At 38.2% G+C, this 26,397-nt stretch overlaps 3 protein-coding genes and 1 pseudogene across 3 annotated transcripts; 3 read left to right on the plus strand and 1 right to left on the minus strand.

The window, feature by feature from the left end:
- Positions 1-1,685: 1,685 nt before the first annotated feature.
- On the plus strand, positions 1,686-5,414 carry LOC103716502 (E3 ubiquitin-protein ligase XB3-like). Its single transcript, XM_008804529.4, has 8 exons — positions 1,686-1,994; positions 2,128-2,187; positions 2,297-2,368; positions 2,457-2,578; positions 2,698-2,838; positions 2,922-3,029; positions 3,597-3,858; positions 4,643-5,414. The coding sequence occupies exons 1-8, from the start codon at positions 1,812-1,814 to the stop codon at positions 5,015-5,017; spliced, it is 1,323 nt and encodes a 440-aa protein (XP_008802751.2). The 5' UTR covers positions 1,686-1,811; the 3' UTR covers positions 5,018-5,414.
- A 2,769-nt stretch (positions 5,415-8,183) lies between these two features.
- LOC103716503 lies at positions 8,184-14,238 on the plus strand. The gene is made up of 4 exons (XM_008804530.4): positions 8,184-8,615; positions 10,182-10,278; positions 12,065-12,124; positions 13,863-14,238. Exons 1-4 carry the CDS (start codon positions 8,299-8,301, stop codon positions 13,941-13,943), a joined length of 555 nt encoding a protein of 184 aa, XP_008802752.1. The 5' UTR covers positions 8,184-8,298; the 3' UTR covers positions 13,944-14,238.
- Positions 14,239-14,400: 162 nt separating this feature from the next.
- LOC103716504 lies at positions 14,401-20,399 on the plus strand (annotated as a pseudogene).
- A 1,798-nt stretch (positions 20,400-22,197) lies between these two features.
- LOC103716501 (cyclin-dependent protein kinase inhibitor SMR12) lies at positions 22,198-23,735 on the minus strand. The gene is made up of 2 exons (XM_039125034.1): positions 23,432-23,735; positions 22,198-23,265 (listed from the first exon to the last, which is right to left on the minus strand). The coding sequence occupies exon 2, from the start codon at positions 23,248-23,250 to the stop codon at positions 22,660-22,662; it is 591 nt and encodes a 196-aa protein (XP_038980962.1). The 5' UTR covers positions 23,251-23,265; positions 23,432-23,735; the 3' UTR covers positions 22,198-22,659.
- Between the last annotated feature and the right edge of the window lie 2,662 nt (positions 23,736-26,397).

Raw genomic sequence — 26,397 nt, forward strand, 5'->3', positions numbered from 1 at the left:
GTGCAGCAACCCACAATACCCATTACCAAGGTTTATGGGGTGGAGGGCGGTACGCCGGCAACACTTTTTTTTGTCTCCGATGCGCTAACACTTTGAATGGAATCCCGGAAAAAGAGAAGTCCGCTGCAAAAGCTGTAGCTCTACTGCAGAAAAATTGAAAAAAAAATGAAGCTACGAACTAAAAGAAGTTTTTACTAAGTATTGTTTGCATTTTCTGATACCCAGATAATTAACAACAAGCACTCTTTTTTGTTTATAATTTGCAGCTGCGGACAAAATTCATGTGGATTGGTTTGAGTTTGAGCATGGTCTATAAGTTTACCACAGCCGGCAACTCCATATGAGTTAATAAATATTTTTTTTTTTAAGTGGCTCTGTTTCAGATTATTATATTGATTTTGAAAGCAGTTTTATGACAGAATCGATTTACAGCCATGCTTTTAGTGATTTAATCGAATATAATTATTGGTTAGTTGAGATTATGGTTGCTCATCCACATTAGTTGCTTAATTTTAAGAACCAGCCAACAAGCAATTATTCTGATGGATGCACTGTATATATTGCCCTGTATTCGTTAAGCCTATGACGAAGAAAATTGGACAAAAAATTTACTTTATTTCATATTTATAAATCTACTATTTAAATAATTTATTCAACATTAAGATGAGTTATGAAAACAAAGTATAGGAAGTTTAAGGTACACTAGGTCTGTTCTTATAATTATAAAAATAAAATACTTTTTTTCTTTTTGGAAAATAGGCAAAGACCAATCACCAAAAATTGAGCCAAACTGCTAGTGTAGGCTTGTCACGGAAACTCTGCTTGTAAATATTCATTAATGTCGCTTTGCTAATTAGCTTTTCTGGAGCCATTATATGAATTCATTACTTTATTTATATAACTTTTTTGTTATTATAAAATTTTGTGACTTGAGATGTAAGTTTTATTTAAAATAAGTGTGCTGTTATACTTGGAACTGACATCTGCCTAGCTTTGAAAAAAAAATCAATGGCAAAGAGCTCATGACTTGAGACCCATGTAAATTTTTAAACTATCAATTTCTACTTTCTGTTCTTATATCCTTTCTTTCACCTTTTTGCTTTGCGATATGCTTTAACTTTTTGCTTTGCAACCACATCATAGAAGCAAATATCTAAACTCGCAATTGTATGACTTTATACATTGCGTTCTTCCCGCATATTGTCTCAAGATGGTTGGATACCGGTGGATTTGATAGTCAGGTTGGATTAGTCCCTCTTAATCTCACAAAAAATAAAAAAAATGCTACTATATTTAATATACAAAATAAAACTTTGTTGGAAATTATTATTATTATATATATAGATATATGTAAGGATATATATATGTGTCAAATATGATGGGATTTTTAAAGCAAATCTAAGATAAATAACACAAAGTTTTTTGCCTCATGAGATCTTTGGCATTGCCGTACACTGCAGTTTCTTTTGGATGTGTGTGTGTGTATATATATATATATATAATTTAATAGTAAGATAAATAAAGTAAAGTTTTTTTGCCACTGGAGATCTTTGGTGTTGCTTCATTTTTTTTTTTTTTTGGCGTGTTGGGGGAGGTAACCTCACCATCAACTCGTCATCAGATCTCCTAATCATGAACAAAAACAAAAACCTTTCAATCCAAACCCACCCCCCCACCCCCCCCACTTGCCTTTTAAACCGTCCTCGCTCTCGCCACGGTCCGACCCCGCTCCTCCTCTGCCGGTAGCGCACAATAAGAAGGCTACGGCGCGCCATTCCGGCGGCGGAGGAGGCGAAGCTGGGGCGGCGGAGATGGGCCAGGCCCCGAGCTGCGGCCGCTCGAGCTACGACCACGACTTCCTCAAGGCCGTGGAGGCCGGGGACTTGGCAATTGTGGAGTCTTCGCTGAGGATGGATCCCGACATCCTCCACAAGACCACCCTCTACGATCGCCTCTCCCCCATCCATATAGCTGCGGCCAATGGGCGACTCGAGGTCGGCTCCTTGCCTCCTCCCTCGAGGGAATCCTCGTTTTTTGCTCTTTTTTTTGGGTTTTTCCGTCGATTTTCTGGTTTTTTGATGATAAAGTTCTGTTCTTTTTTTTTTCTATGATTGTATTCGTTTGCAGGTCCTTTCTAGGATTCTGGATCTATCTGTTCATCCTGACCTCCTTAACCGGCATAAACAAGTAAGGAAATTGCAAAAGGATGTCTTTTTGCGGTTTTTTCTTTTTATTGGTTCCACTGGCATTGTTAGTGTGAAAGTTCTGAACTTTGTTTGGATTCTTTTGGTGAAAGACTCCTTTGATGCTGGCTGCTATGCATGGGAAGATCGCCTGCTTGCAAAAACTCCTCCAAGCTGGCGCAAATGTATGCCAAGTTCATTCCTTTTTCACCTTTTCCCTATTTCTCTCGATCTCTATCATGTTCTTGGGCTAATTTGGAAATGCTCGGTTAGATTCTGATGTTTGATTCGTTGCACGGAAGAACTTGCTTGCATTATGCTGCATATTATGGCCATTTGGATTGTTTGCAAGCGATTCTGGCAGCTGCTCGGTCCACTCCGGTAGCTGACTCATGGTGGGTTCTATGAAATCCGATTACCATTTGGTGGTTTCCGATCCATCAAGATATTGGGACATGAGGATTTGTTTCTGGAATATTTTTTCTCTCAATTTGATATTGCCGCTGTGCTGCAGGGGATTTGCCCGTTTTGTGAATGTTAGAGATGGCAAGGGGGCAACATCATTACATCTTGCAGCAGGGCAAGGGTGGCCTGACTGTCTCCACATTTTATTGGGCAATGGGGCTTTAGTCAGTGCATCAACTGGTGGATACAGGTGAGATCGGATCCGTATCTCTTGTTTGCTTAACCATGGATAAAGTTTCTTTTGCTGTGAGACTAATAGAATCCTGATTGCAGCTACCAAGGGAGCACCCCTCTTCACTTGGCAGCTCGTGGGGGATATCTGGATTGTGTTCGGGAATTGCTTGCATGGGGAGCTGATAGAAAACAAAGAGACTCACCTGGGTAAGCATTTATGGTTGGCATTATAACATTTAGCCCATCAAAATGGAATCATTTTCTGTAACTTGGTATGGCAGTTTTAGGCATTGAAATCCACATCATGCGATCCTGAGTTCTAACCTTGGCATTTCTAATTGTCTCTTATTTCCAAGATCTCAGTTTTGCAGATGAGTTTCGATAACAGCTTGCGATCTTCCTTTCAATTTTCTATCTGGCTAAGTTTCATCTCTGATCGATCCATGTCAGCAATTTCTTTCACTGCCTTGTGCTTCTGAACCATGTTTAGTTGTGTGATGCTACTTTACATCTGTTTTGTCTGTGAAGGATGAATTCCATGGAAGAAGTCAGTCATATTGCTCATATATGATTATATATAGGAAAAGCCCAGCACATTTTTCTCCAGTATTCTTATTTGTTTGTCATGTCATTTTAGTCTATTAACTCTGCTACCCAATTCCTATGGTAAATTTCTTGTCAACCAGTCAACTCATTTGCAGTTGAAGTGCTTATTCTAGATACAGATTAAGAATCTCTTCAGTATAAATATGATCTAAACGTTGATATCTGCAGGAGGATACCATATATCGTTGCTTTAAACAGAAAGCATGGGGCTTGTGCGGCTCTACTAAACCCATCGTCAGCAGAGCCCCTGGTTTGGCCTTCACCACTGAAGTTTATAAGTGAACTCAAACCAGATGTAAAGGCACTATTAGAGGCAGCTCTCATGGATGCTAACGGGGAAAGGGAGGAGAACATATTGAAAGGGACCTCATATTCATTGCCATCCCCTGTCCATTCAGAAGGCGAGATTGATAACGATAATGCCTCTGAGGTAGTCCGTTCCTCTTGCTTTTATTTTTGTTTTTGAATAAAACAATAACCAGAACAAGTATAATTTTATAGTGGTGCTACAGCAATGCGAGGATCGGAAGTTGGCAGGATGTGGGTGGTCATTTGTGATATCTGAAATTGTGTGGAATTGTCTTTAAAAAATTTCCTTTGTTAAGCTGAATAGGCAATGCAGTTTCTCACGACTATCGAACTTTCATCTTGAGCTTTCAGGGAAACAGTTATAGTGACAAAAATTAGTATCCTCATGCTTAGATTCTGTTGTTAGACTTAGATCCCTATCTATCCAATTGCTTTTCAAGTTGGACAAGATATGCTCATTATTATGCTTTTAACCAAAATTTGTTAGAATGCTTTAATAACCTCGTTAGTGCTTTTCTCAATGCAAACCTTTCCATATTAGCTTGTTCGGTACATGACTCATTTGGCTATCCTAAGTATGCCGGTAAAACATTTAGTCCTTAGTATGAAGCATGATACTGATGGACGGATGGCTAATTCATGGTATGATAGTAAAATTATTTAATTTTGTTAAGCAGCGGCATACCACATCCTGGTTGCTTCCCATTAATGTTCTTCGGTTTTGTCCAATGCCATGGCCTGGATAGTGATTAGAAGTTGAGAATGCAAACTGATATGACTCCTAGAAGAAATTTTGTTTTTCGCAAGTTTGTTCATTGCTCTCCTGGTCATGATAAGGAGACAAATTAAAAGGGATTCGTGAGGAGTGCGTCTGAGTTGATTAATTGGGACAATGTATCTTGCAGGCTAGTGACATGGAGCTTTGCTGCATCTGCTTCGACCAAATCTGCGCCATCGAGGTCCAAGACTGCAGGCACCGGATGTGTGCCCATTGTACATTAGCTCTTTGCTGCCACAGCAAACCCAATCCTGCAACCTTGTGTTCACCTGCTCCCCTCTGCCCCTTCTGCCGCAGCAGCATAGCCCAATTGGAGGTTGCGACAACCAGGGCAAGGGAGGAGGGGGACAAGGACAGTGTCTCAAAGCCATGCAAGTCAAGGAAGTCTCAGAACTCGAGCAGCGAAGGAAGCAGCAGCTTCAAAGGCTTGTCTTCAGCTATGGGCTCGCTTGGAAAGATGGGCAACCATGGGTTAGGAAGGATAGCTGATGTTGTGATATGATGGAGAAGCCTTAGAGGCCTTTGGCACTCATCAAGTAGATTATCAATGCCAAGGGATCGCCCTATCAAATTATAGAGGATTTCATTCCTTGTTTATACTTTGGCATTATTATATGCGCAAGAGGGGAAATCAAATAAGCAGTCTTCTTGCAGCTTTCGAGGTCGGTATTGTATGTTGCTGTGAAGCTCAAGGCCTAGTTCTTTTTGTGTAGAAATATATACGTCCCCGGAATAAAATTGTGATGTATAATATGCAAGGAAGGCTGCCCCTTCATGCGGGGACTCATAGTCTTCTGTGTAAGCTTTAGCTATTTTGTTTGAACCATCTAAAGAGAGTGAAAGGGTGTGCCATTTCATGATTCGAAGTGCACAAAGGACTTGTTGGATTTTGTTTCTCATGTGGCTTCCTAAATAATTGAGCACGGCGATGGGCTCCATCTCTGAGAAGTCCTTTTAATGCTTGCATGGCCCTTGTCTCATCTGGGTGACCTGGTCCAGGAATTTCAGATATCCCTTGTAGATTGTTTGTCGGAACGTAGGCAAACAAGTGAAGAGGAGAATAATATCTCAGCTTTTTTTTACTACTACTTACTAAATTTTTTCTGCCAGCTGCTCTATTAGTTCCTCATCAGAAATTTTCTGACTTTGTCCTTCCGAGCTAATCTCTTTTATTAAAAAAAATCAAAGAAGTTTGAAAAATAAAAAAAAAGTAAAAATTTTTTTAAAAGGCGTCTTAATGTAATTGGCTCTGTCCAACGTACCATTCACCTACCAAGTAACCCATCCTTGTCCCACCTAAGTATTATCTTCTTGTGTGATCTAATTGTGTATCAAGAATGAGAGACAGAGACACAGAGAATTAGTGCCAAGTGCCAACAGTCAACAAACGAGCCGGAGAGCTCCAGGTCTTTGTGTTACTGTCTCTCAATTTATCTAAACATGAATTTGCCAAATCTAGAAGGTGTGATGAGTTTTTTTAAAAAAAAATATTCTGATCGATGATTCCTTCCTAATATAGATTCTTGTATTTCTTTCGTGCCAATTTATCGAGTGAGAGTCATAAGAAGGTCTGATCTTCTTGCATCTCCAGGATTAAAATTGGCATTAGGCCCCTCCTGCACCCCTTACACATGGTGCATGAAAACTAAAACCTATTTTGCGTGCATTGTGGATATCCATGTAGTGTATAATCCTAAGTATAAATTACTCTACTATATACGTATGGCAAAATAATTTCTTTCGTAGTAAAGGGAAATAAGAGCAAATTAATATAATTTACTTTTGAGTTAACATATTCCAGCTCTAAATATAGTCATAACGATTAATGATGATCTGTCGAGTTGCGTGTGATAGAGCTGTAATGAAGCGTTCCGTAAAACAAAAAACAAAAACAACACCGCTTCTACGAAAGAAAGTTTCATCCAGTGGGTCATTTATGAGCTACGTGACAGGTAAAGAATGGTGGCTGGACGAGTGTGGCATAATATCATTAATGAGTAGGTACGAAACTCAAACTTAATCTAAAGAAATATCTAGGCTCAAAAGTCAAAGCCGAGCATTGGGCTAGACATAGAGGAAGATGGAGTAAGATCGTGTTTGGGATCGCTGTTGAAAGAAGACAGATGAATAAGCTGACAGGCTAATGCTGCTATGCCCCGAAGTGCAGCACCGCGCCGAGTCTGATATGAAACTTGAGAAAAATGATCGAGAGGTGGCTTTTAGATAAAAATTTTTCGATGCTTAATTCGGATAAAATTTAAAAAAATAAAAAAAATTAAGAGAGTGACATCTATCTTTTTTTTTGTACCTTAAAAATTTTATATACGTAGAAGAAAAAATACTGATATGCACCGTTAGAACTGTGCAATCATGGACGAGCAGCTGGACTTTTTCTTTATCCGTTGCTTAGGATAGTTAAAGCTCTTTCTTTTTAGGCACATCAAGATCGGAAGCCTTCCTTATGCGCCGGTTTGATTGGTTGCAATATTTAATTTTGGGCATAGATCGTGCCAAACTATAACCGATTATATAGATTATTCAAAAATTTAATTAGCCGTTGATTTCATGAGATATATATTGTGGTCTGGTCAGTAGAACGGTAAATTCGAACTATATTAAAACTATTTAATGTTTGATAGTTATACTTCTAAAATTATGTGTAACCTCAGCATTAATTTGGCGGCCAAATTAAAAATATTTTAAAATAAAAAATATCAATATAAAAAATATTGTACATCATTTTTCATTTTTTTAACTCCTTGAATTATTAAGAATGTTATTATAAGATATTCTTACCATACAACATATTTTATATTAAATAAAATAGTATAACATTATAATAAATTAATGATCGTAGTATTGTTGTAATAATAGAATAATATAATATAATATACCATAACATAATATAAAATTGTACAATATAGTTTAATAAACTAAAATCATATAATACAAAAAATAATATATGTTATTAGTCAATAATTATACTATAATTATAATTAATATATTATCATTATAATATAATCAATTAAATATTATAAAAAATGAAGGTATTTAGGTCATAAAAAATAGCTACTTAATGGGCTTTATATAGCGTTTTTCAAAAAAAATTTTAAATTAAAGCTTTTACCAACTAGAAAATTTCAAATTTATGGGAAGATTAGAAATTTTTTTTAAAATTTTATCAAACAATTGTAAACACTTTTTAAGGCTCCATAAGAAGTGCTTTTGGCCTCTTCGCCGGCAATCTCAAATGCGATCTAGGTAAATATGCCCGATCGTACAGTCGGTCAAAATGACAAGAATATGTCTACAAAATGAAACCTAACTATGCGACTGATGCTAAAATAAGTATATACCATAAGAACTCAGTTTGGATAAGGTGTTGATGTTGATGTTTTTGACACCAATTCAGAAAGTGCAAAATAAATATCGAAAAATCATGATTTCTGGGATTGGATGGACGAGCGTGGATCCTTGGATCCTGTCGTGCCGGGAACGGCCGATGGCCGTCCGTCCGGCTTTCTTATTTCACGTCAACCCGGACGGGACCTCTCCAGGTCGGGCCCCCGTCACCCCATTAACCTCCCGGCGGGATGGAGAGGGGGTCACCGTTGCTTATCCTCACCGACCCTCACCATATCAAGATACGAGAGAGGGCGGGAATAGACTCTTCTCTCTCTCTCTCTCTCTCTCTCTCTCTCTCTCTCGCTCTGTCTCTGTCTCTGTAGCTTATTTTACACGCTTCGTGTCATCGTGTGGGAGGGAACGGAAGAGGGATAGTGGATGGTGATGGCGCCGAAGAGGAAGGAGAGGAGGAGCGCGGCACCGGCACCCACCTTGTCGCCGAGGAAGACTAGGAGCGCCACCGCCGGAAAGCGGGTCGCTCCGCCGCCGGCCCCGGCGAGGTCGCCGGCCAAGAAGAAGGCTAAGCTTGCGGCGGGGAAGCGAAAGAACGAGGTCTCCGACGGAGAGAAGGGAAAGGGCAGTCGTTTGAAGGGAAAGGGAAGGGTCTCTAGCGATGAAGCACCGGTTGTTCCTCCGCTATCAGCCACCGCCGAAGCCGATGGTGGGTCCTCCAAGACCATCATCGTCGAGGCCTGGTCAGTATTTCCCTTTACCGAGAAAAAAAGGGTTCTTTTTGTTTTTTTCAAATTGTTGATTTTGTTATGAGTTAGGGCTTTTTACTTCTTTTGTTTCTTTAATGAACTCGCGAAATTTCTGGTCCTCTTTTGTGCTCCTAAACCCTAAAAGGTCGTCTTTTGATTTTTGAATCTTTTAGGAGCTCTGGTATTTCTTCTTGAAATCTAGCACGCATTCTTCTTGGTGATTTCTATGTCATATTTTTGGGGCAATTGTAGGCCTCGTAGAGTCTTGGAATAGGTATTCCTCTTGTTATGATTCCGGGTTCCTGTGACCTTTTGCAAAGTCTTCAGAAAAACCAGAATAAAAATCATATCTTTGTTTTCTTAAAAAGAAAACAGAAAAGGAAGAGCTGTACCTTTCTGCTTCAAAATAGCTAATGCGTGCATTTGAAAAAATATATATTTGATGCATGCTTTAATATTGGAAATTGTTTTTTAAAAAATGATATGTAAATAAAAATCCTATACACCAGAAATAGGCTGCAACGAGCTTCGCAGGTCTGCTTAAATTCCTTTTTTTTTCTTGCAAGTTTTCTTAACTCTTTCGACCCTCAAAGAAAGACCAAATTTCTCACCTTATTTCTTAAACATGAGGGTGCCATTTCGATTAATTTTTAGGTACTTCTCATCAGCTTTCTCCAGTGTCCCAACTGTAACCCAGTACTTGCATGATTTGCTCCATGTCTGTATTTCCACCTAAACATCTATTGCAGTTGCATCCTAACCATTGTTAAAATTTTAACTCCAGCACCATTTTTGGTTCCAATTGCTTTCTTCTTTGTATTTCTGTTCTTATGTAAATGAAGTGTGATGAGATTACAATTTATGAATATGCTTGCAGCCTATTAGATGAGATTGACCTGTTGGTTTGATAAATCTTAATGAAGACAATAAACGAAATGAAACGGCTGCACAACATAATTCATGTGGTACCTTTTTATGGATGTTGAGGAAGAGATGATGGATTATTTATTATTGACTAGAAGAGATTGCATTTAATAAGTGGGCAGTAATACCAATATCTAGCTTCAGTAGTTAGTAATTCCCCAAAGTATAATGCACAGTAATGAAAGAAGTTGTTTTTGGATTGCTTTGGATGAAAGAAAAAGGGTGCCAAATAAATGTTTAGGATACTGATAGTAGCTTCCAAACTTCTCTGATTGGAGTGCTGGAGTTGTGAGAAACTTAAAAGCAGCTAATGATGCTTTTTCCTATGCATAGTTGTTGTGACATAATTTTTCCAGAAAAATACTTTTCTTTGGTTTATACATTATTGAGCATTTCCTGCTACTATTCTTGTACCTGGACCCTACCACACCCTTCCATCATAGCCAACACCCCCCCACCACCACCACAACACACACACACAACACTCCTCTCTTTCTGTTCTCTCTCCCAATCCACTATGTTTCACAGTTGGGAACGGTGAAACAATCAAAAACTTTTTTTTTTATATATAAAAAATCTTGGTTAAAACTTGTGAAACTTACCTATTTGCACTTACTTTGATTTGGTGTGCTTCAGCAAGCAATGCACTTCATTCAAGACCAGGGCCAACATGGTGAAGGAAGGTTTGGAAAAAGCTGTTCCTGGTATTTCTGTTTCAGTTAATCCTGAGAAGGTATGGTTTGCTTCGAGATGGAACCTTTTTTCTGAAATACTTCATAAGATGAATTTGGTTCTTGTTATGATATCTTATTGTGGAAGTTTGACCACTAGCTTAGTATTGCTGGTCGGTGTCTGATACTGCATTTCTTGAACTCGATTTTGGCCCTTATTATCAAGAAAGGGAATCAAATTAATGCTTTTCTGATTTCATCCGCCTTCTCTCTTAAATCGATATTATGGCCTATCATTTGATTTTGAAAGTATTATCTACATGAATTGAATCTTCTTTATCTGGTTGACTCTGGCTTGAGCAGTCAGCTGCAAACTGATCTTTAAAATATTGGAATTAAACTACAAATAGTATAGATGTACCCAAGGGAGCATTCAAGTGTGTGAGGGAGATGGTCCTTAATCTAATATCCAGGTGAGTTCATAGAAAAATAATCCAGGATTGGTCCTAAAATGTTGGTAAATTTATTACTCAAATCTATGGAATTCTGGCAAAGTGAATTTATATGCTACACTTGAGATGTTACAGGTTAAAAAATTGGTTGGACCAAAATTTTGTAAATTTTGCATCCGAACAAAGCATGTGCAAGGAAAGTTTAATGATGTTGACTTTGAATGGTAGCCGACTAGTGTATATCTATCAACATATATCATTTTGACTGGTGGTGCTTTTATACAGTCCTCTTGCCTTGGTTGGTTTATCTTACCTGCCAAGTGTTGAAGCATTTATGCATGAGGCCATTATGGACAATCTTCATCTGTTTTCCTAGCATAGGAAAGAAGCAGAAATGATCAGTTATTTCTTGAAAATACAACTATTTTATTGTTTGGGCATCAAAAGAGCCATTTTTATGTGAGAAGCAGCCTGAATGTCCAATTCTCCACTATATTCCCTATTGGGTTATAAACACCGGATCCTAGTAGATACACCTTAACAGACATTTTCCAGGTAATATGGAAGATAAAAACATTACAAATAATATAAGTTGCAACATTGACATTGGATTGTAGGCTTGAGCCCACAATCACATGAAAATTCAATGAGGTGAATCTGCAGACAATTGTGAGGCAGTGTAAAGGGGGTTAAGGAGATGTTTGGCTTCCACCTGAAAATTCAATGAGGTGAATCTGCAGACAATTGTGAGGCAGCGTAAAGGGGGTTAAGGAGATGTTTGGCTTCTGTTATGTGCTCATAATACAGTTAGACATGTTGAGCTGAACACTGCTTTAATGGTATACTGCTTTATACTTTGCCCTGTGCAACTGTTTTTGGATTGCTATTTAAGTCTCTCATTTTTGAAGCATCTTTTTTTCGTTTCCTTTTGTGTATCGAGTTAATATACATTTCAAACTAAAGTGGTTATTGATAGACAAGCACTTAATATGACCTTTCATGATTGCATGAATCCTGTACAGACTGCATTTAGCACCTAAGAAATCCACATTAGGGATGAACGACCACATGCCTAGATGATGGGCCCCCTCACTGGGACAGGATGCTGGCCAAAGTATTTAGTCTGTAGAAGTGCTTGTTTAACATCACTTCATCCTAACTGATGTATTCTAAAAGAAGGAAAGTGCCATGTCTACTATGCCTGAGATGACCCAAGAAAAGTGCCAGGGTGGGCATCTCTCGATTATTTTAGAGACTTGTCTTAGATTGTTTTTCTTATTATTTTGCATGTTTGGCCTTAACAACACTGATTGTTCATGACTCCATCTTCTAGTTTGCTAATAAATTAGTTTTGCCTCTTTAGTTACCCATATAGAGATGGTTTTCTATTTTGCAGCCACGACGAGGATGCTTTGAGATACGCAAGGAAAGCGGTGAAGTTTTTGTCTCATTACTGGTAAGCCTCAAACATAGACTTGTATCAACATTTTAGCTATTGAGTTTCTTCTTATCAGTCAAATTTCCATTGCTAATCCTTTTTATATTTAGCGGCACCTGTGCATATGTCATGCTGTAGGCTACCTTAACTTCTTTTGCATGAATCTGCTGCTTATACAACTATATTTTAGTTATTGTAATTTCTACCCTAATTTGTCGACTTGATGTTTCCACTTGTATTAGTGTCACAATTTGAGATGTGATTTTGCCTAAACTTGAGTAATAAACAAAGCAAATAAATTCTTGGCCAAAAAAGTGATTTCCTGAATAGCTGTCCCTTTTTTTTTTGCCCTGGGGAGGTGGGAGGGTGCCACTCAAAAAACTATTAGAGACTGGCTCTTGTTTCCTCCTCATCCTCTCTCTCTCTCTTCCAGGTTGTCTCAAAACTCAAGTACTGTCTTTTGTTTTTGGTTTTTTCTATTGTTAGAACAATGCAATCTCATTCCATACCTCATCCACCTCCTGCCATGTCCCATGGTAACTGCTCTCCTTGCTAGACTGATATCACATCCGCCCAATTTGACCCCAAGTTTGCACAAGAGCCCCATTTACTTGTCTTCAGGTGAAAACCTTCTTTTCGCCCCCTTGTTTGTTCCAGTTATGGTATCTATTCAGAACACTCTTGCATTATTTTTGATATGTTAAATCTTATTGGAATATTTTGAGTAAGCGCTAAACTGCTTCTCAAGTTTTACTTTGCAGTGACAAGGCTTATTCTTGGCATTCTGTACTAAAATACCATAAAGACCAGATTTTTTTTTGTTTGTTCCTTTTTTTTTTTTGGTTGATGCATTTGAATTTGCTTGTATTACACTCTCTTTTTTTATCATTTTTACTTTCTTTCTTTTGTGTGCTGCACTAGTGTTACTTAGCGGTCAGTTAATTAAAACAATCGTTTGAGCAATTACCATGGTTGTATACATATATTGATGCCCTCCGCTGCACTGCAAGTTCACTATAATTCAGTGAAGCAATGTCACACATTCAACCTGGTAGTACTTATTGCAAGGTTTTAATGATGCCAATATCTTGAGATAACAAACCTCCTACGAGACTTCTCCTTACCTTTATATCAAAAATAAAGATCATTTTTACCTAGTTTACCTAGGACTAAGTATATCTAGGATTAAATATTGACTAATGTATGACCATTACTTGACCATTATATCGGAAATAACAATTAATAGAAGGAAATAATGTTATATGCTCAAGCTACTATTGATCAGAGAAGAAAATTATTGTTTTCGCAGTTGGCTTGGTAATTTAAATTTCAAAAATACTATTTTATTCAGATGAACAAAGAATTTATCAAATAATGGATGCTATTTGGATATAATGAATCTTACAATAGAATAATGGCTGAGGGGTTTGTGATAACAGCCCTCATTTTAATCCTTCCAATGTTGCTAACAAGTAGTTAAGAAGTGTTTATTACTAAAATGTGAAATTTAAATCTCGTAATATGTTATGCTAATTTGTGACAACTGACAAGATAAGGTCATGACTAAGGTCATCCTCCATTAAGTAACAAAAATGCCCTGCTCAGCTACAATGATGGGGGGGTGAGACTGTAGGGATGCCCATAACCTTATCTTTTATGTTTTTTAGTACTTAATTACCAAATTCAGGCAATACTAATAATTGGAAGTGTCTTTTTACGTATCAATATTTGCCCTAATTATTTTATTTTCATGCAGAATATGCCCCGTCCATTCACACCGATGAAAAAGCTTGATATGGAGAAAGTTATTGAGGATATCGTTGAGAAGATTACTTGACTGGAGATGTCATCTGTTGCCAGGAAGATGGACACTCCTTTTAGCATGCTGGAAGTTTTACCTTTTGTCTGTTAGATTTGCTACTGTTTTGGTGATCAAGCGTGTAAATTGAAGGAACTTGCTTCTGGGGCACAGCTACTTCAGATTGTTCTTATTGCAGAAAGAGCTTAGATTCAAGATTGGCTTGCGTGAGTATCATGTACGCGCTTAAATTATTTTCAAATATCGAAGTTAGTGTTCTTCATGATGGGATGCTCTGATCAAAATCTGTTTTGTAAAGGCATCATTTTGGTATAAGCATCTGGTCTATTATACAGTTCTTTGTTGCGAGAGAGGACAGGGCTGTTGCATGGAAATGGATATATGCTTCTATCGTAGTCTTGCCAACAGAGTTGGCATTTATCCATCTTCTCATGCCTCAAAGGAAGACTTGATTGTTTTAGATTAGGACAGCGAGTATGTTCGGGCCATATGCTTATAGCTTTGGAAATATTGATATGCTATTATGATTGGTCTCATACCTGGGGTTGTTTGAGGAAACAAAAGGTGCTGCCGGTATGCGACGGAAACTGAGATGTTCATCTTGGTGGTCGATGGACTGAGATGAACTGAGATGGGTTTTCAGGCCTGAGAAGGTAGTGGAATTTTGGTAGATTGAGATCCGAGATCAGGAGTTTGAAATTTCTTGTACGATGGTAAATTTAGATTGACAAATATTTGAAGATATAAATTGAGATTTTACCAGCTAGAGTATCGGTTCAAGGAAGTTGAAAAAAGATTGGAGAGTGTTGGTTGAAAGTTGGAGAATTGAGATAATAGAGACCGAGATTTTCTATGTGGGGGATCTATCAAGTTCGAAAAAGATTTCAGGGTGCAACCATGGCATTTGACACCATAGCGCCACCATGTATTGCATTCATGCACAATGGCATGGAGCCTTATTTGGCTGCCTTGGATAAATTGGTGATCCATTTGTATCCTTCTATCTGAATATCCTAATTGCACCTCAAAATGGCTGTTGTAGAGATCTCTATTTCCTAATTTACCTCACGTATGCATGCTTATGTCTCTTCTGCACACCACTCTGCATTCTACCTAATGTTACTTTGCCTATGTTAGACATTAAAAGGAACAGGTTGTGGCTAAATCTTTATGATTCACGAGAGTGAGCTGAGTTTGGGAGTTCTGAACGATTGAAGAAAACATCTTTAATCTACATAAATATTCATCAAATTAGGTATAGAAAGTGCAAGCAAACAAGCATGACCTATTTTAGAAAAACTTTCTTGAAATCTAGCTTTAATTTATTGACCAGTCAGACCTCAAGGTGCCTCACCTCCATCATGGTGAAGTTTAATCTAGAAGTCTTGGTTGCATCTCTCACCAACTTGGGTAAGCAAACTTCTTGAGTTTGCCTTCTCCTCTGGTCTCTGGACAATGTATTAGCTAGGGAGTTCAGTTATTTGCTCACCAGCAGCCATGCAGATGATTTCCATTAATCATCAGTAGCATGTAACTAAACAAATTGGGACCCTTTTGCAGTACCTGTTCTGCGACGAATCGCGGAGGATTCAAATTGAATGAATCTAATATCGTTCATTTCTTCAATTCTTCTCCAAACTAAGAGATGAATGAGATAAATATATAGTTTAGCTGTTTTGTAGGTTGGCTTGTTTGGCCACCCAGAAGTAGGTATCAGTTTTAACTTGGTTCCTCATAAGGGCATGAATTAGATCCTCCAGTCCATACAAACAACCTTGTATTTAACTTGCCAAACTGATGCTTGGGGCCTTTATGCGGCTGGGTTAGCTCTCCTACTTCCGACCGGAAGCCATGACTCCCATGAGACCACCGAGAGCGATCGGAATAATTACTAGAGAGATGGGTCTCTGCCTCCCTTTCTCTGGTCTTCTTCTTCCTCCCTCTTTGGCCGCAATGGATTTGGATCCGGACCCTTGGGCGCGATGAAGGTGACCGTCGTCTCACGGAGCGGCAGACAAGTTATCAAGGGCATGATCGAGCTCAAGGATTCGGTGTGCCCCTAGCTTTTGCTCTCTTTGTTTTGAAGAAAAGTTTCGACTTTATGAACCTTTGCGGCGTTTCCATCTGCCTTAGATCCGCCAAAGTTCGGGTTTTTATTATTTTATGTTAGTCTGCAAAGTGGGTTGGTTCATTTCGCTTGTTGAAATTACGCCATGGATCTGAAATTTATTGGTAGATGAGTGCGATAAAAATCTTATTTTGGAGCTGTCGCAATGCGTTTCTTGATGAGTTTAGAGGCTAAAAATTGTTCTTTGATGTGTTTGCAGGCCACAGTGAGCGATCTACAGGATGCCATTCATGCTCGAAGTAAGTGATGGGAAGGATTTCTGACTGCTCTCTCTGTGAATTGTATTATATAATTATGATTGAGATTGAAGCTGTTATTTTCGTTCGTGATTTGTTTGTAATTAATCTTGTTTTTGTTGATCATGTGAAGCTTTGTTTATTTATTTATTTTTTATTTTTCTGTTTATGTTCTGTGGCTTTTGTTTTCTCTAGAGAGCTGAAGGCTCTTGAAGAACAGGGATCATCCTTATTTTGTTAAAATTTAGTGAATGACATGAAATGTGTGAGAAAGTTGATGGAATTATGTCTTGGCCTGGACAGAAGAGATCATCAAAAGGGCATGGGAATTGGTGTAGAAAAGGTTTGTCCAAAGCAGCTTCCTCTCATGGACTGTGTGGCGTTCGTATTTGAAACTTGACCTGATATTTGAAGCACTCTTGAAACAATGCTCAATTTTCTTGTTCAAATTGTTTCTGATGTTGCAAACCCACCATGCTATATGCAGATTTAGATCACAAGATAGGAATGCTTGTTGGTATGAATGTTTTGTGGTTGTTCATGTAGACATAAGTTATATTTCATATTTATTACTAATTAACTTATTGTGAAGATTTATTACTTGTGAACTGGGTCTTGCCCTAGTGGTCACTCCCCTTTGCTTAACAACATCAGGTTCTAGGTTCAATTCTTGGGTGATGCATCCCCAAAAACCTGGGACTGGGTAAAAGAATAGCAATTCTTTTGTCCAAATATTATCGGAATTATTTTGCTCATTTATCCTTTTCTTTGCTCTGATTGAATGAAGTTACAGTTCCTCTTTCTCTCAGTCTGGCCCATAGCAGTTCGAATTGGTTGGAACTGTATCCTCCTATTTTTTAGGCACTGGTGTGTCTCGTTCAAGATTTGACTTGAAAATGTGATCTATTGCTATTTGATTGCTGAGGGTTTTGAAACAAGTTTCTGAGATCATGCTCCCTAGAAATCTAAAGAACTCATGCCGCTTACTGCAAGTAGCAGAATTAATTGTATCCGGTGTTCAGCTTTTTGAGTCTCATACAAGATGGTGGACAAAAGCTCATCCCACTTTTGAAAGGAGCAAAATCCAATTGGCAGACAATGCCAGTACAGCTAGGCAAAACTCATGGTTCAAACTGATAATTTGCACCTAGATGAATCAATTTTCATTCCAGCAAGATAGGGTGGTTCTAAGAGAATGTCTTATATAAGATGTATATTTTTCAATATTCTGAATAAAGAACTGCTGATTTTTTAATGACAGGAAACATGTATTGATCAGTAAACTATTAAATTCTAACTCATGTCGGAGATCAAGTCCTGAGAATGATCTGACTTGTCACTCTCATGATTGATTGCCTTAAGATGTTCACTGCAGAGCTTCTAGTCTTAGGGATAAAACTGTGTAGATAAACATGCGAAGAGGTAACTAAGCTGCTTTACTGAGTAGACTATGTAATCTTCATGTTTGTGCTTCCATCTGGATCAATATGCACTCTAAACTTTTAATTATATTTATTCTGCATTTATGGATTATCATTAGCTTTCCTAATTAATAGTTTATCCATGCTCTAAACTTCTGCAAGGAACAACATTTTTTAGGTAATCCTACCTCATTCCTTTTATGTCTTGTGATTCCATCATGCCACATACCCCTGTGACGAACTCTACCTGATTCATTTTATGTTCCAGGTCCCACCCAAGCTTGTCATTTGGTTTGCTTGTGTTCCATCTGACTGCTCCTCATAAACTGCTGTTGATTGCTGTGTGTTGCTTATGTTCATATGGTCTTAGGCTAGGATTAAGCCACAACATATCTGTACTATTTCTGGGATATCATCTCTTGCTTTATACTTGTGCCAATTGTCAAAGGATGACGTACTATATTGAGTTCTTCTGAACTATCTTGTATCATTTTTCTGTCTCACAAACTTGTAAAAAGCTCTCATACATATAAAGATGACCCAGGTTGGACATCTTGCTTTTGGATAAGTATAATACGATGGCTTGTTGATCGTGTTTAAAATGCAAACAGATGATGAGATCTTTGTGTTGATGTTTATCCCCAATTTTTCCTCAAGTGTTCATTCAGACAGATGAAATGCATCCAAACTATTGCACTATGTTCCTCAATTTCATGTGTATTTCAAGGGAATATACTTTTTTATTTTTTTACCTCTATAGCCCACCTGCTTTTGACTAGAGAAATCTCTTAGTACACCAATGATTCAGTGAAACCCGTACACAAGCACCATAGATATTAGTTATACCACACTCTATTTAAATGTTTGCATTTCTATTATTGCAAAAAAGAAACTACAAAAAGAACTAAAGATCTTTCTTCTTCTATTATAAAATAACTTTTGCCTGATCTTCTTCTTCTTCTTCTTCTTTTTTAATTATCCATTTCCACTTCTTTAGTTTAAATTTCACTTCTTTAATTTGACAAATTTGACCAATATCTCATATCTTTCTTTCGCAACTTTCCTGTTCTTAGTCCAGAGACCATGTGAGACATCTATATTTTATATTTGAGTTGTAATTATTACTCAAGCCAGAGTTGTTCATGTATCAATTGCCTACATTTTCAGCTTGTTTTTGCTTTTAGATGTCAATGTTTTCTCTGACTTGTAGACTTGCTACTCAAACCTGACTTTCTTTGCATGGATTACAGCCAAAAAATGCTGTCCTTCTAGGCAGTGTCTTACCCTATCTTTGCCACCCGAAACACAGGGGAAACCTGTTGTCCTCAAATCCAAAGAAAAGGCTTGCAGCATATTTGTAATGGCAATGCAAACAGTTTGATTGTGGTATTCAAGGATTTAGGCATGCAGGTCTCATACAGCACTCTTTTCTTCTGGGAATATTTTGGTCCTTTGATTATCTACCCTATCTTCGACTACTTCCTGGTGTATAAATATTTTGGTTATAAGGGCAACTGCGTCGTTCATCCAGTTCATACCTATGCCATGTACTATTGGTGTTTTCACTACTTCAAGCGTATCATGGAGACGTTCTTTGTCCACAGATTCAGCCATGCAACTTCACCTCTGTCCGATGTATTCAGGAACTGCGCCTAGTATAGACTTTTGGCTCATATATTGCGTACTATGTCAGCCACCCCTTCTATACACCTGTTAGTGACTTACAAATGAAGATTGGGTTTAATTTTCGGTTGATCTGCCAAGTTTCAAACTTTTATTGCCATCTCCTCTTGAGAAACCTTGGAAGCACTGATGGCAGTGATGGTTATCAAATTCGTCATGAATTTTTGTTCAACGTAGTGACTTGTGCAAATTACACAACAGAGATCTATCAATGGCTTGGTTTTAACATTGCTACATAGACTGTAGCAGGCTATGTGTTCCTTGTGGTGGCTGCCATCAGTGCAAATTACACAACAGAGATCTATCAATGGCTCTCATTATGACAAACTGGGCCCTTGCGAAGAAGGTAAACAGAGATCTTTCTTTTTCTTTTTGGGGAAGGGGGGTGGGGGTGGGGTGGGGGATGGGGTGGGGTAATTCTCTTTGCTTCCAAGCATAATCGGGCCATCATAGCATTCTTTTATCCAGGTGCATCTCGTGTCTTTATTTGGTTGTTTGCTGCACTTACCCACCCTTTTCTCTCTAACCTTTTTTTCATATTCCCACGAACTAGATACTAGGCATTGCTTCTATATGGCCCATTATCATTTTCTTTAGTCTCTACATAAAGCAAAAAATATTTGCTTATTTTTAATCAGTTATTCTTCACTATTACTGATCAACCCAATAGCCAAGCGGCTGATGTATACTATTGCATTTGTTTCTTACCCACTTTTTTCTGCAGATATTTGATGGGAAAGAAGGACGGCCCAAATATCCTCAGCAATGGATGACACTTCATTTCTCTAATAAGTAACAGTCCTCTTGGTTGGTTTCTCCGCTCTCAAGATCCTACCAGTCCAAGTGGAACCGTGTCTGCAGAATTTAAAAGATTGTTCTGCTGCAAACAACTGTATCTGTTTCAATCACCAAAAAAGTTAAATGAGCATAATTGCTTGTGGAGTGAATGGTATTCTGTTATGGTGTTTTCTGAAGTTCAGTTCATTGTTTTACTAATTTTATCCAAGGTACCTCTTCTCACTTTTTTTTATTGCAAAGTAATGTAGGTTCAACCAAATCCAGACACTAAGACATGGTCAGTCACAGGTCTCGTCAATTGCTTTAATCCTCTTAGTTTTTGTTTGCATGTTTTTTATGTTTCCTGGGACAACAATGAGCCTCAATCCCTCCCTAGTTGTGATTGCTTTTCCACTCTCTGAATCTTCTGCGGATATTGAAACGAGTATATCATCTACTTTAAAACCTTCATGTCTTCCTGTCTTCCTGCCATGCAAATTTTTGTTTTACTTCCGAAAAACTGAAGGCTTTTCGATTCTCTTTATGGAGTGATCTTTTCCTCTTTTCTGGCTTACCTTGAATTCAGTGGAGCAATACTTCACATAGCATCCATAGTTTGATCAGAGCAACAAGAAGCGCCGGGTTTATCGGTTTTGAGATTTTGGAGGGCAGCTTCTTGTTGCCTTACATGATGGTGCCTTCTTGGCATGTAGGTAAAAGTTCTATTTTACTTCAGATTTGATTGGTGTACCTTTAGTTCTAAAACCTATCTGCTCATGATACCACAGATTATTTATTCAGTATTGAGGTTTGATGTCCCCATTCACCACATCAGATTCAGCTGGCCAACTCTGTAGGGACAAGCTTTGAGGTTTATTTGGGGTCCACAAATGAATTTATTACTTTCAGCAAGCTTGTTTTGCGTAACCAAATAGACTGCTTCATTTGTTTTTATCTCCCATCTTTTCCCAGTAGTTGAGCAAATCCTAAAATAAAGGATCTGGTTCTAGGAACACTGAGACACCTTAAAACATAAAGCGTTACTGATCAAAATGTGCCCACTGTTAGTATTATTTTGCGTCCTGTCTGCAGAAGTTTCTCATCTGAAATTATTCATCGACCAAGTTACAGAAACAATTTGCATGATGGACCATTTAAAAGACAGAATGATATGAAGAATAGAAATAATAAGTTTTATCCCGCCAATTGGGATCTTACTGTAACTATGTGAATCCTGGCTAAGCCATTTCTTCCATTCTAAATCTGTCATAGGAATTGAAATATTTTTTCTCATCGTATCTCACGTCTTCATTTCTCTCCCTCATCACCTCTCCTCTGAAGTTCCCATCCAGTATAAATAAGTGTGATTTTTGTATGAAATTATGTTAAGATTTGACATTAGTAATTGATTTACATTTCAATACTTGATGCGTGGATGGTCGAAGCAGGTGATGCGTCGCTACCTTCCTACGTAAACTTGCTTCATATCTTACTCGAGATATGGTTTCCAAGACAAATTTCTTATGCTGTGACCTTTCATTTCCAGCTTGGAGAACTCTATACTAACCGAGGCATCATGCATCATTTATTCCCCCTTTGAGGGATTCCGTGATTCTGGAAGCTAAAAAGAAGTACCCTCGATCCCCAAACAACACTATTAAAAGAAGAAAACAAAAGCAAATGCCCATATCAAATCCATAATTTGGTAAAGCAGAGAGCAGTGTTCCCATCCAAGTCTACAAATGATTCCTTTTCTTCTCCTTTCAGTCGTACCACATTCGCATATCATGACATTGTTTTCACCAAAACATCTAAAGTAGTAACTAACCTATTCAAAAGGCTAAGATGCCAACTTTTCCTTTCGTGAATATGAAGCTAAAATTTTTGTGAGCTTGCACTCAATTTACCCTATTTGAATCGCTTAGAAATCCATTTACCAATAAGCCTTCTTCTTCTTTTAAGCAAAAAAAATAAGCCTTCTTCTACTCTAACTTGGTACAAGGGAATCCATGAAATAGCAAGAAAAGAAAAGCCAAGCATCCGCTCACTTTAGACCACAGTCCATCCAATTCAATACACAAAAGAAGAGCAAAGACGCAGGAAAAAAAAATAAAGAGAGAGAAAAGAAAAGAGAAATATCTCTAATGAGAGACGCATATAAGCTTCATGACAAGGAAAGAACACCTTGTGCACTGGAGTAGATAATTATCGCACACACTTTCCTTGGTTGCTGCTCTCCCTCACCTTCAAAAGCTATTATTTCGCCTCCTCTTGGGCTTCTCCACCTCGAGAAAGCCAAATAGAACTTCAAAAAAAAAAAAGAAAAAGGAAAATTCTTGTATGAACTCAAGTGGATTTGAAGGATCCTGAAAACCATAATCACATATCATCGCAAATGTAACAAAAAAGTTAAAAATCATGTATTTTTATAATATATATTATTATATTATATTTATATATAAATAGGTTATGGATGCACCATAGCATCATTAAGCATTGGTAGCTTCTCCCCTAGCCTTCTTGGTCCTTGGGGCAGCATCATCAAGCTCTGCACTCCAGAAAGAGCCAATCTCGCCCTCTATATCATCAACCCGTCGTCGAGCCTGATCGGCCCTTACCTTCCTCTTCATGTACAGCAAATGCGCGGGCTTCTTCGGGGCCGGCGGGCACACACGAGCCTCCGGAATTCTATGCCTCGGAGAGGTAGGCGTGTGATAACCATCATCATCACCATCATCACCAACATCCTTACCTCGATCCATCTCTTTCTCTTCTTTCACTCCAACCTCCACAGAGTTACCACTTCCATCTTTCTTCTTCTCTTCTTTCTCATCTTCGACTCCAACCTGCTCAGAGGAACAAGAGGAAGAGGAGGAAGGAGGAAGAAGGACGGGGCTGCTCTCTTCTCCTTCGGCTTCCGTTGTTCCTTCTCTCCTGCTAGCATCTTTGTCTGCTTCTAGAGATGGAACCTGAGAGGTTGGTGTGGAGTCTATTTGGAGGGGATTGGAGTCCTTCTCGGATGCACATAACTGTGCAGTAGACATGCTTAGAGAGAAAGACTGACCAAACTCGGAGTACATGGAGAGATAATAGAACTGGAAGAAAGGGGAGAGAGAGAGAGGTGAGAGCTGCTCAAATAAGGAAACAAAGAAGATAAGAGTTAAAAAGAGCGGCCACAAGGCACAAGCACACAGAGGAAGCGACAAGTGAAGAACAGTAAGAAGAAGACAGGCAGAAAAGCTTGCCAGTTGCCACACCCACCTACAAGTTTGTCATCCTCCTCCTCCTCCTCCTCTCTCTCTCTCTCTCTCTTCTGCCTCTCTGTGGGTATATGGTGTTATAATAGTGGGAGCACAGAAGGAGATGAGGTGGCTTTACGGGGCTCTATTCTCTGGCGGTTTGCGTTGGGCTCTTTAATGCTTCGAGGGGCCGAGAGGTCGCAGGGGAAACGGTTATATTAGTTCAAAAGACTCGCTCTTTGGGATAAGCTTACCCGCGGGGGACTGTTTGGCTTTAGACCGAGTTTTTTTTTTTTTTTGGCCCCCTAATAAAATGGAGGCTTCCTGTTATATATGTAATGGAATTCAAGTAAAAATTGTCATCTATTTTTTATTCCATTATAATGATCATCATGTCGTAATGTTATTGTTCACTTCAATGAAATGATAATTTTAAACTTAAATAAATATTTTTCATAAATATAATTTTATTTGATAATACTGCAATCTTTTTTATTCGGCAAACATAGATCAATACAATGCTGGTAATTTGTTTCTGGATGTTCCTCGTTTAAGTATATGGGATCGAAGTAATTTTGTTATTTTTAATTTCTGTTAAAAAAAATGCTTTATTTTCTCTTTATTCTATGGTGTTGGGTCCTTTTCTTGCTATGATCGGTGCTGGTGAAATTGATGGATGTTGGTAGATTTTGGCAGATGGATGTGGGGAAGAGAGATAGATAGAGAGAGAGAGCATTGGATCCTTCGCCGTAGGAGAAGGATTTCCGAAAGCACTGGCTTAAACCTTTGGCTTTTTTTGGTTCGTCTTGTGATCTCCGATGAATTGATGCACGTGCTTTGCCTCTGACGGACCGTATCCTGCTCGAGCTTTTGTGTCAAAGACTCGACCTTTTGTGCCCATAACAGTTGGTGAGGACATTATGTATGTATGTATGTATGTATATGTCTATATGTGTGATTGTGATGGCCCTAGGAGCCAATTGGCATGCTCCAACACCTCTATTTCTTGGCACTTTATCTACACCTGGTTTGCATGATGGATGTTCCATTATATATTGCGAATCTTAATAGTTAGCATGTGATATACACCAAGTGTTGCATCCAACTATTGCCATCAAAATGACAAAGTTGGAATTTAACAAGTCTCTATCCTGGTGTTAAGTTCCACAACCACCTTTAATGAGTTTGGGTGTTGCTTTCAAGCTTGGGTAAAGCCTCTTGGAGCTAGTAAAGTTTCATAGACAGGGAAATTTTACCAGATAACAATTGAACCAAAGCAGATAAATCCTAGCGTCATTGCTCACTGGAAAGGCACTTATTAATTTGTTGAATGTAGTTTGGAAGGAAATTGGAAAAATGAAATAGGCATCAAGACCATGGGAGGACATGGTCAATTAGTATAAAAGCCTTTTCGGCTCACACCATTAGCAATGCAAGGACCACAAATCACTTTGACATGATAATTATGGTGGTGAATTACATGAACAAGAAACTACACCAGCAAAATCAATAATTTTCCCCCAGTAAATTAACTATTGGATGAGGTGATAAAATTAGATGCCTCAGGAGTCAGGGGTACTGGTGTTTCTAAATTGAGTTGCTAGGGGGACCAATCTTCCATGAGGTTGCATGGTTTTCATCACTACTAAGATAGTGATTGCTTGCAACTTTAAAGCAGAACAGAGAGAACAACTTCCCCACACAAACCCCAACATTTCACACTTTGATGACATCATTACAACTCATGCCTTCCTCGTTCCTTCATCATTTTGCCCCCAGCTTAAGCATCATCATCTCGATGCCTAGCAATCATCCCTTTGCAGTTCCAGTAGCCCCTCCACATCCATCCCCACCAAGACACTTTAACTCTTGAAATTATTTATTTAACTCCCCCACCCACCCGGGCCCCTCTGCAATCCGGCTCTAGAGAATTATAAGACACTTCCATTTTTTCAAGAGTAAATGGTAGGTCTCTCCTAAGGTATGTTCTTATAGGACACAATCATAGATCAAGTGGTCTTGGTGGGCTTCAATTCAAAAGTCATCCGACAACTTATATATATATAGAGTTCTTTCTCGGCATTTCTTGGCACACAGCCTTTATTTTTCTTTCCTACATGCCTTCAAGTAGCATTCTAACATTCTTTGATAGAATGAAGGACGAATACAAATATTAAAGAAGCATTCTTTTCTTTTCTTTTCTTTTTTTTGACAAAACCAGTGGGATATTTTTTAGCAGCAGGAGGCTTGTCGACAAACCTGCAGTCTATACTCCTAGTCCAATTTCACAGCTTGATATATATAGGGTGCTTTAGGGGGGTAAATTAGTGGGCAAACAGGAGGAATTCATAAAGATATCAATTACCCATGTCAAGGATATATTCAGATAACACGATGTTAATATTCACATCATGAGCATTTCGGACTTTGTGGAATTCTGTATCTTTTCGTTCATAATTCTACTTTTAAACTTCAAAACTAATTTGAGGTTTGTAAAGGGGATAATACCATCCCGTGTGTGAAGAAACCATGTCCGTTTTCCTAAGTTGTTATGCAGATTAATTAGAAACTCTATCTTGTCCATCGCTGACAATTTATAAAATCCTTAGCCATTCATCAACAAGGAACAGAATATCACTCAAATTTTGCAAGCACCCAACATCTTCTCTTCTTTAAAGACAACCATCATCCCTAGCTTTAATGTAGCAAATAAACCCTTTCAAAATCTTAAAATTCTAAATATATTGCATCAAAATCATTAATCTTGCTACAGTAATTAACCAAATTGCAGATGGCACTAGACCTTAGAACCCTAATTAATGATATAAACCAGAAAAGGATACTTGAGTATAAAGATTCAAAATTTGAGGTCAAGTACCATAGTCCAAAACATATATATTTGACCGGCTCACGTTAGCGCCAATTTGTCCACAACACGAGTGATCAAATAACACTTAAAAAAATCCGTGAAGCATCAAAATTCTAACA

This window comes from Phoenix dactylifera, chromosome 3, assembly GCF_009389715.1.
Source record: "Phoenix dactylifera cultivar Barhee BC4 chromosome 3, palm_55x_up_171113_PBpolish2nd_filt_p, whole genome shotgun sequence".
In the NCBI taxonomy this organism is placed as follows: Eukaryota; Viridiplantae; Streptophyta; class Magnoliopsida; order Arecales; family Arecaceae; genus Phoenix; species Phoenix dactylifera.

What these genes read in the sequence shown, in the direction of transcription:
- LOC103716502 (XM_008804529.4), top strand. Translation starts at nt 1,812, where the DNA reads ATGGGCCAGGCCCCGAGCTGCGGCCGCTCGAGCTACGACCACGACTTC. An exon ending in AAACAAAGAGACTCACCTGG is followed by an intron (nt 3,030 to 3,596) that starts GTAAGCATTTAT and finishes TGATATCTGCAG; the next exon opens with GAGGATACCATATATCGTTG. An exon ending in ATAACGATAATGCCTCTGAG is followed by an intron (nt 3,859 to 4,642) that starts GTAGTCCGTTCC and finishes TGTATCTTGCAG; the next exon opens with GCTAGTGACATGGAGCTTTG.
- LOC103716503 (XM_008804530.4), top strand. Translation starts at nt 8,299, where the DNA reads ATGGTGATGGCGCCGAAGAGGAAGGAGAGGAGGAGCGCGGCACCGGCA. An exon ending in ACCATCATCGTCGAGGCCTG is followed by an intron (nt 8,616 to 10,181) that starts GTCAGTATTTCC and finishes GGTGTGCTTCAG; the next exon opens with CAAGCAATGCACTTCATTCA. An exon ending in AAGTTTTTGTCTCATTACTG is followed by an intron (nt 12,125 to 13,862) that starts GTAAGCCTCAAA and finishes ATTTTCATGCAG; the next exon opens with AATATGCCCCGTCCATTCAC.
- LOC103716501 (XM_039125034.1), bottom strand. Translation starts at nt 23,250, where the DNA reads ATGTACTCCGAGTTTGGTCAGTCTTTCTCTCTAAGCATGTCTACTGCA.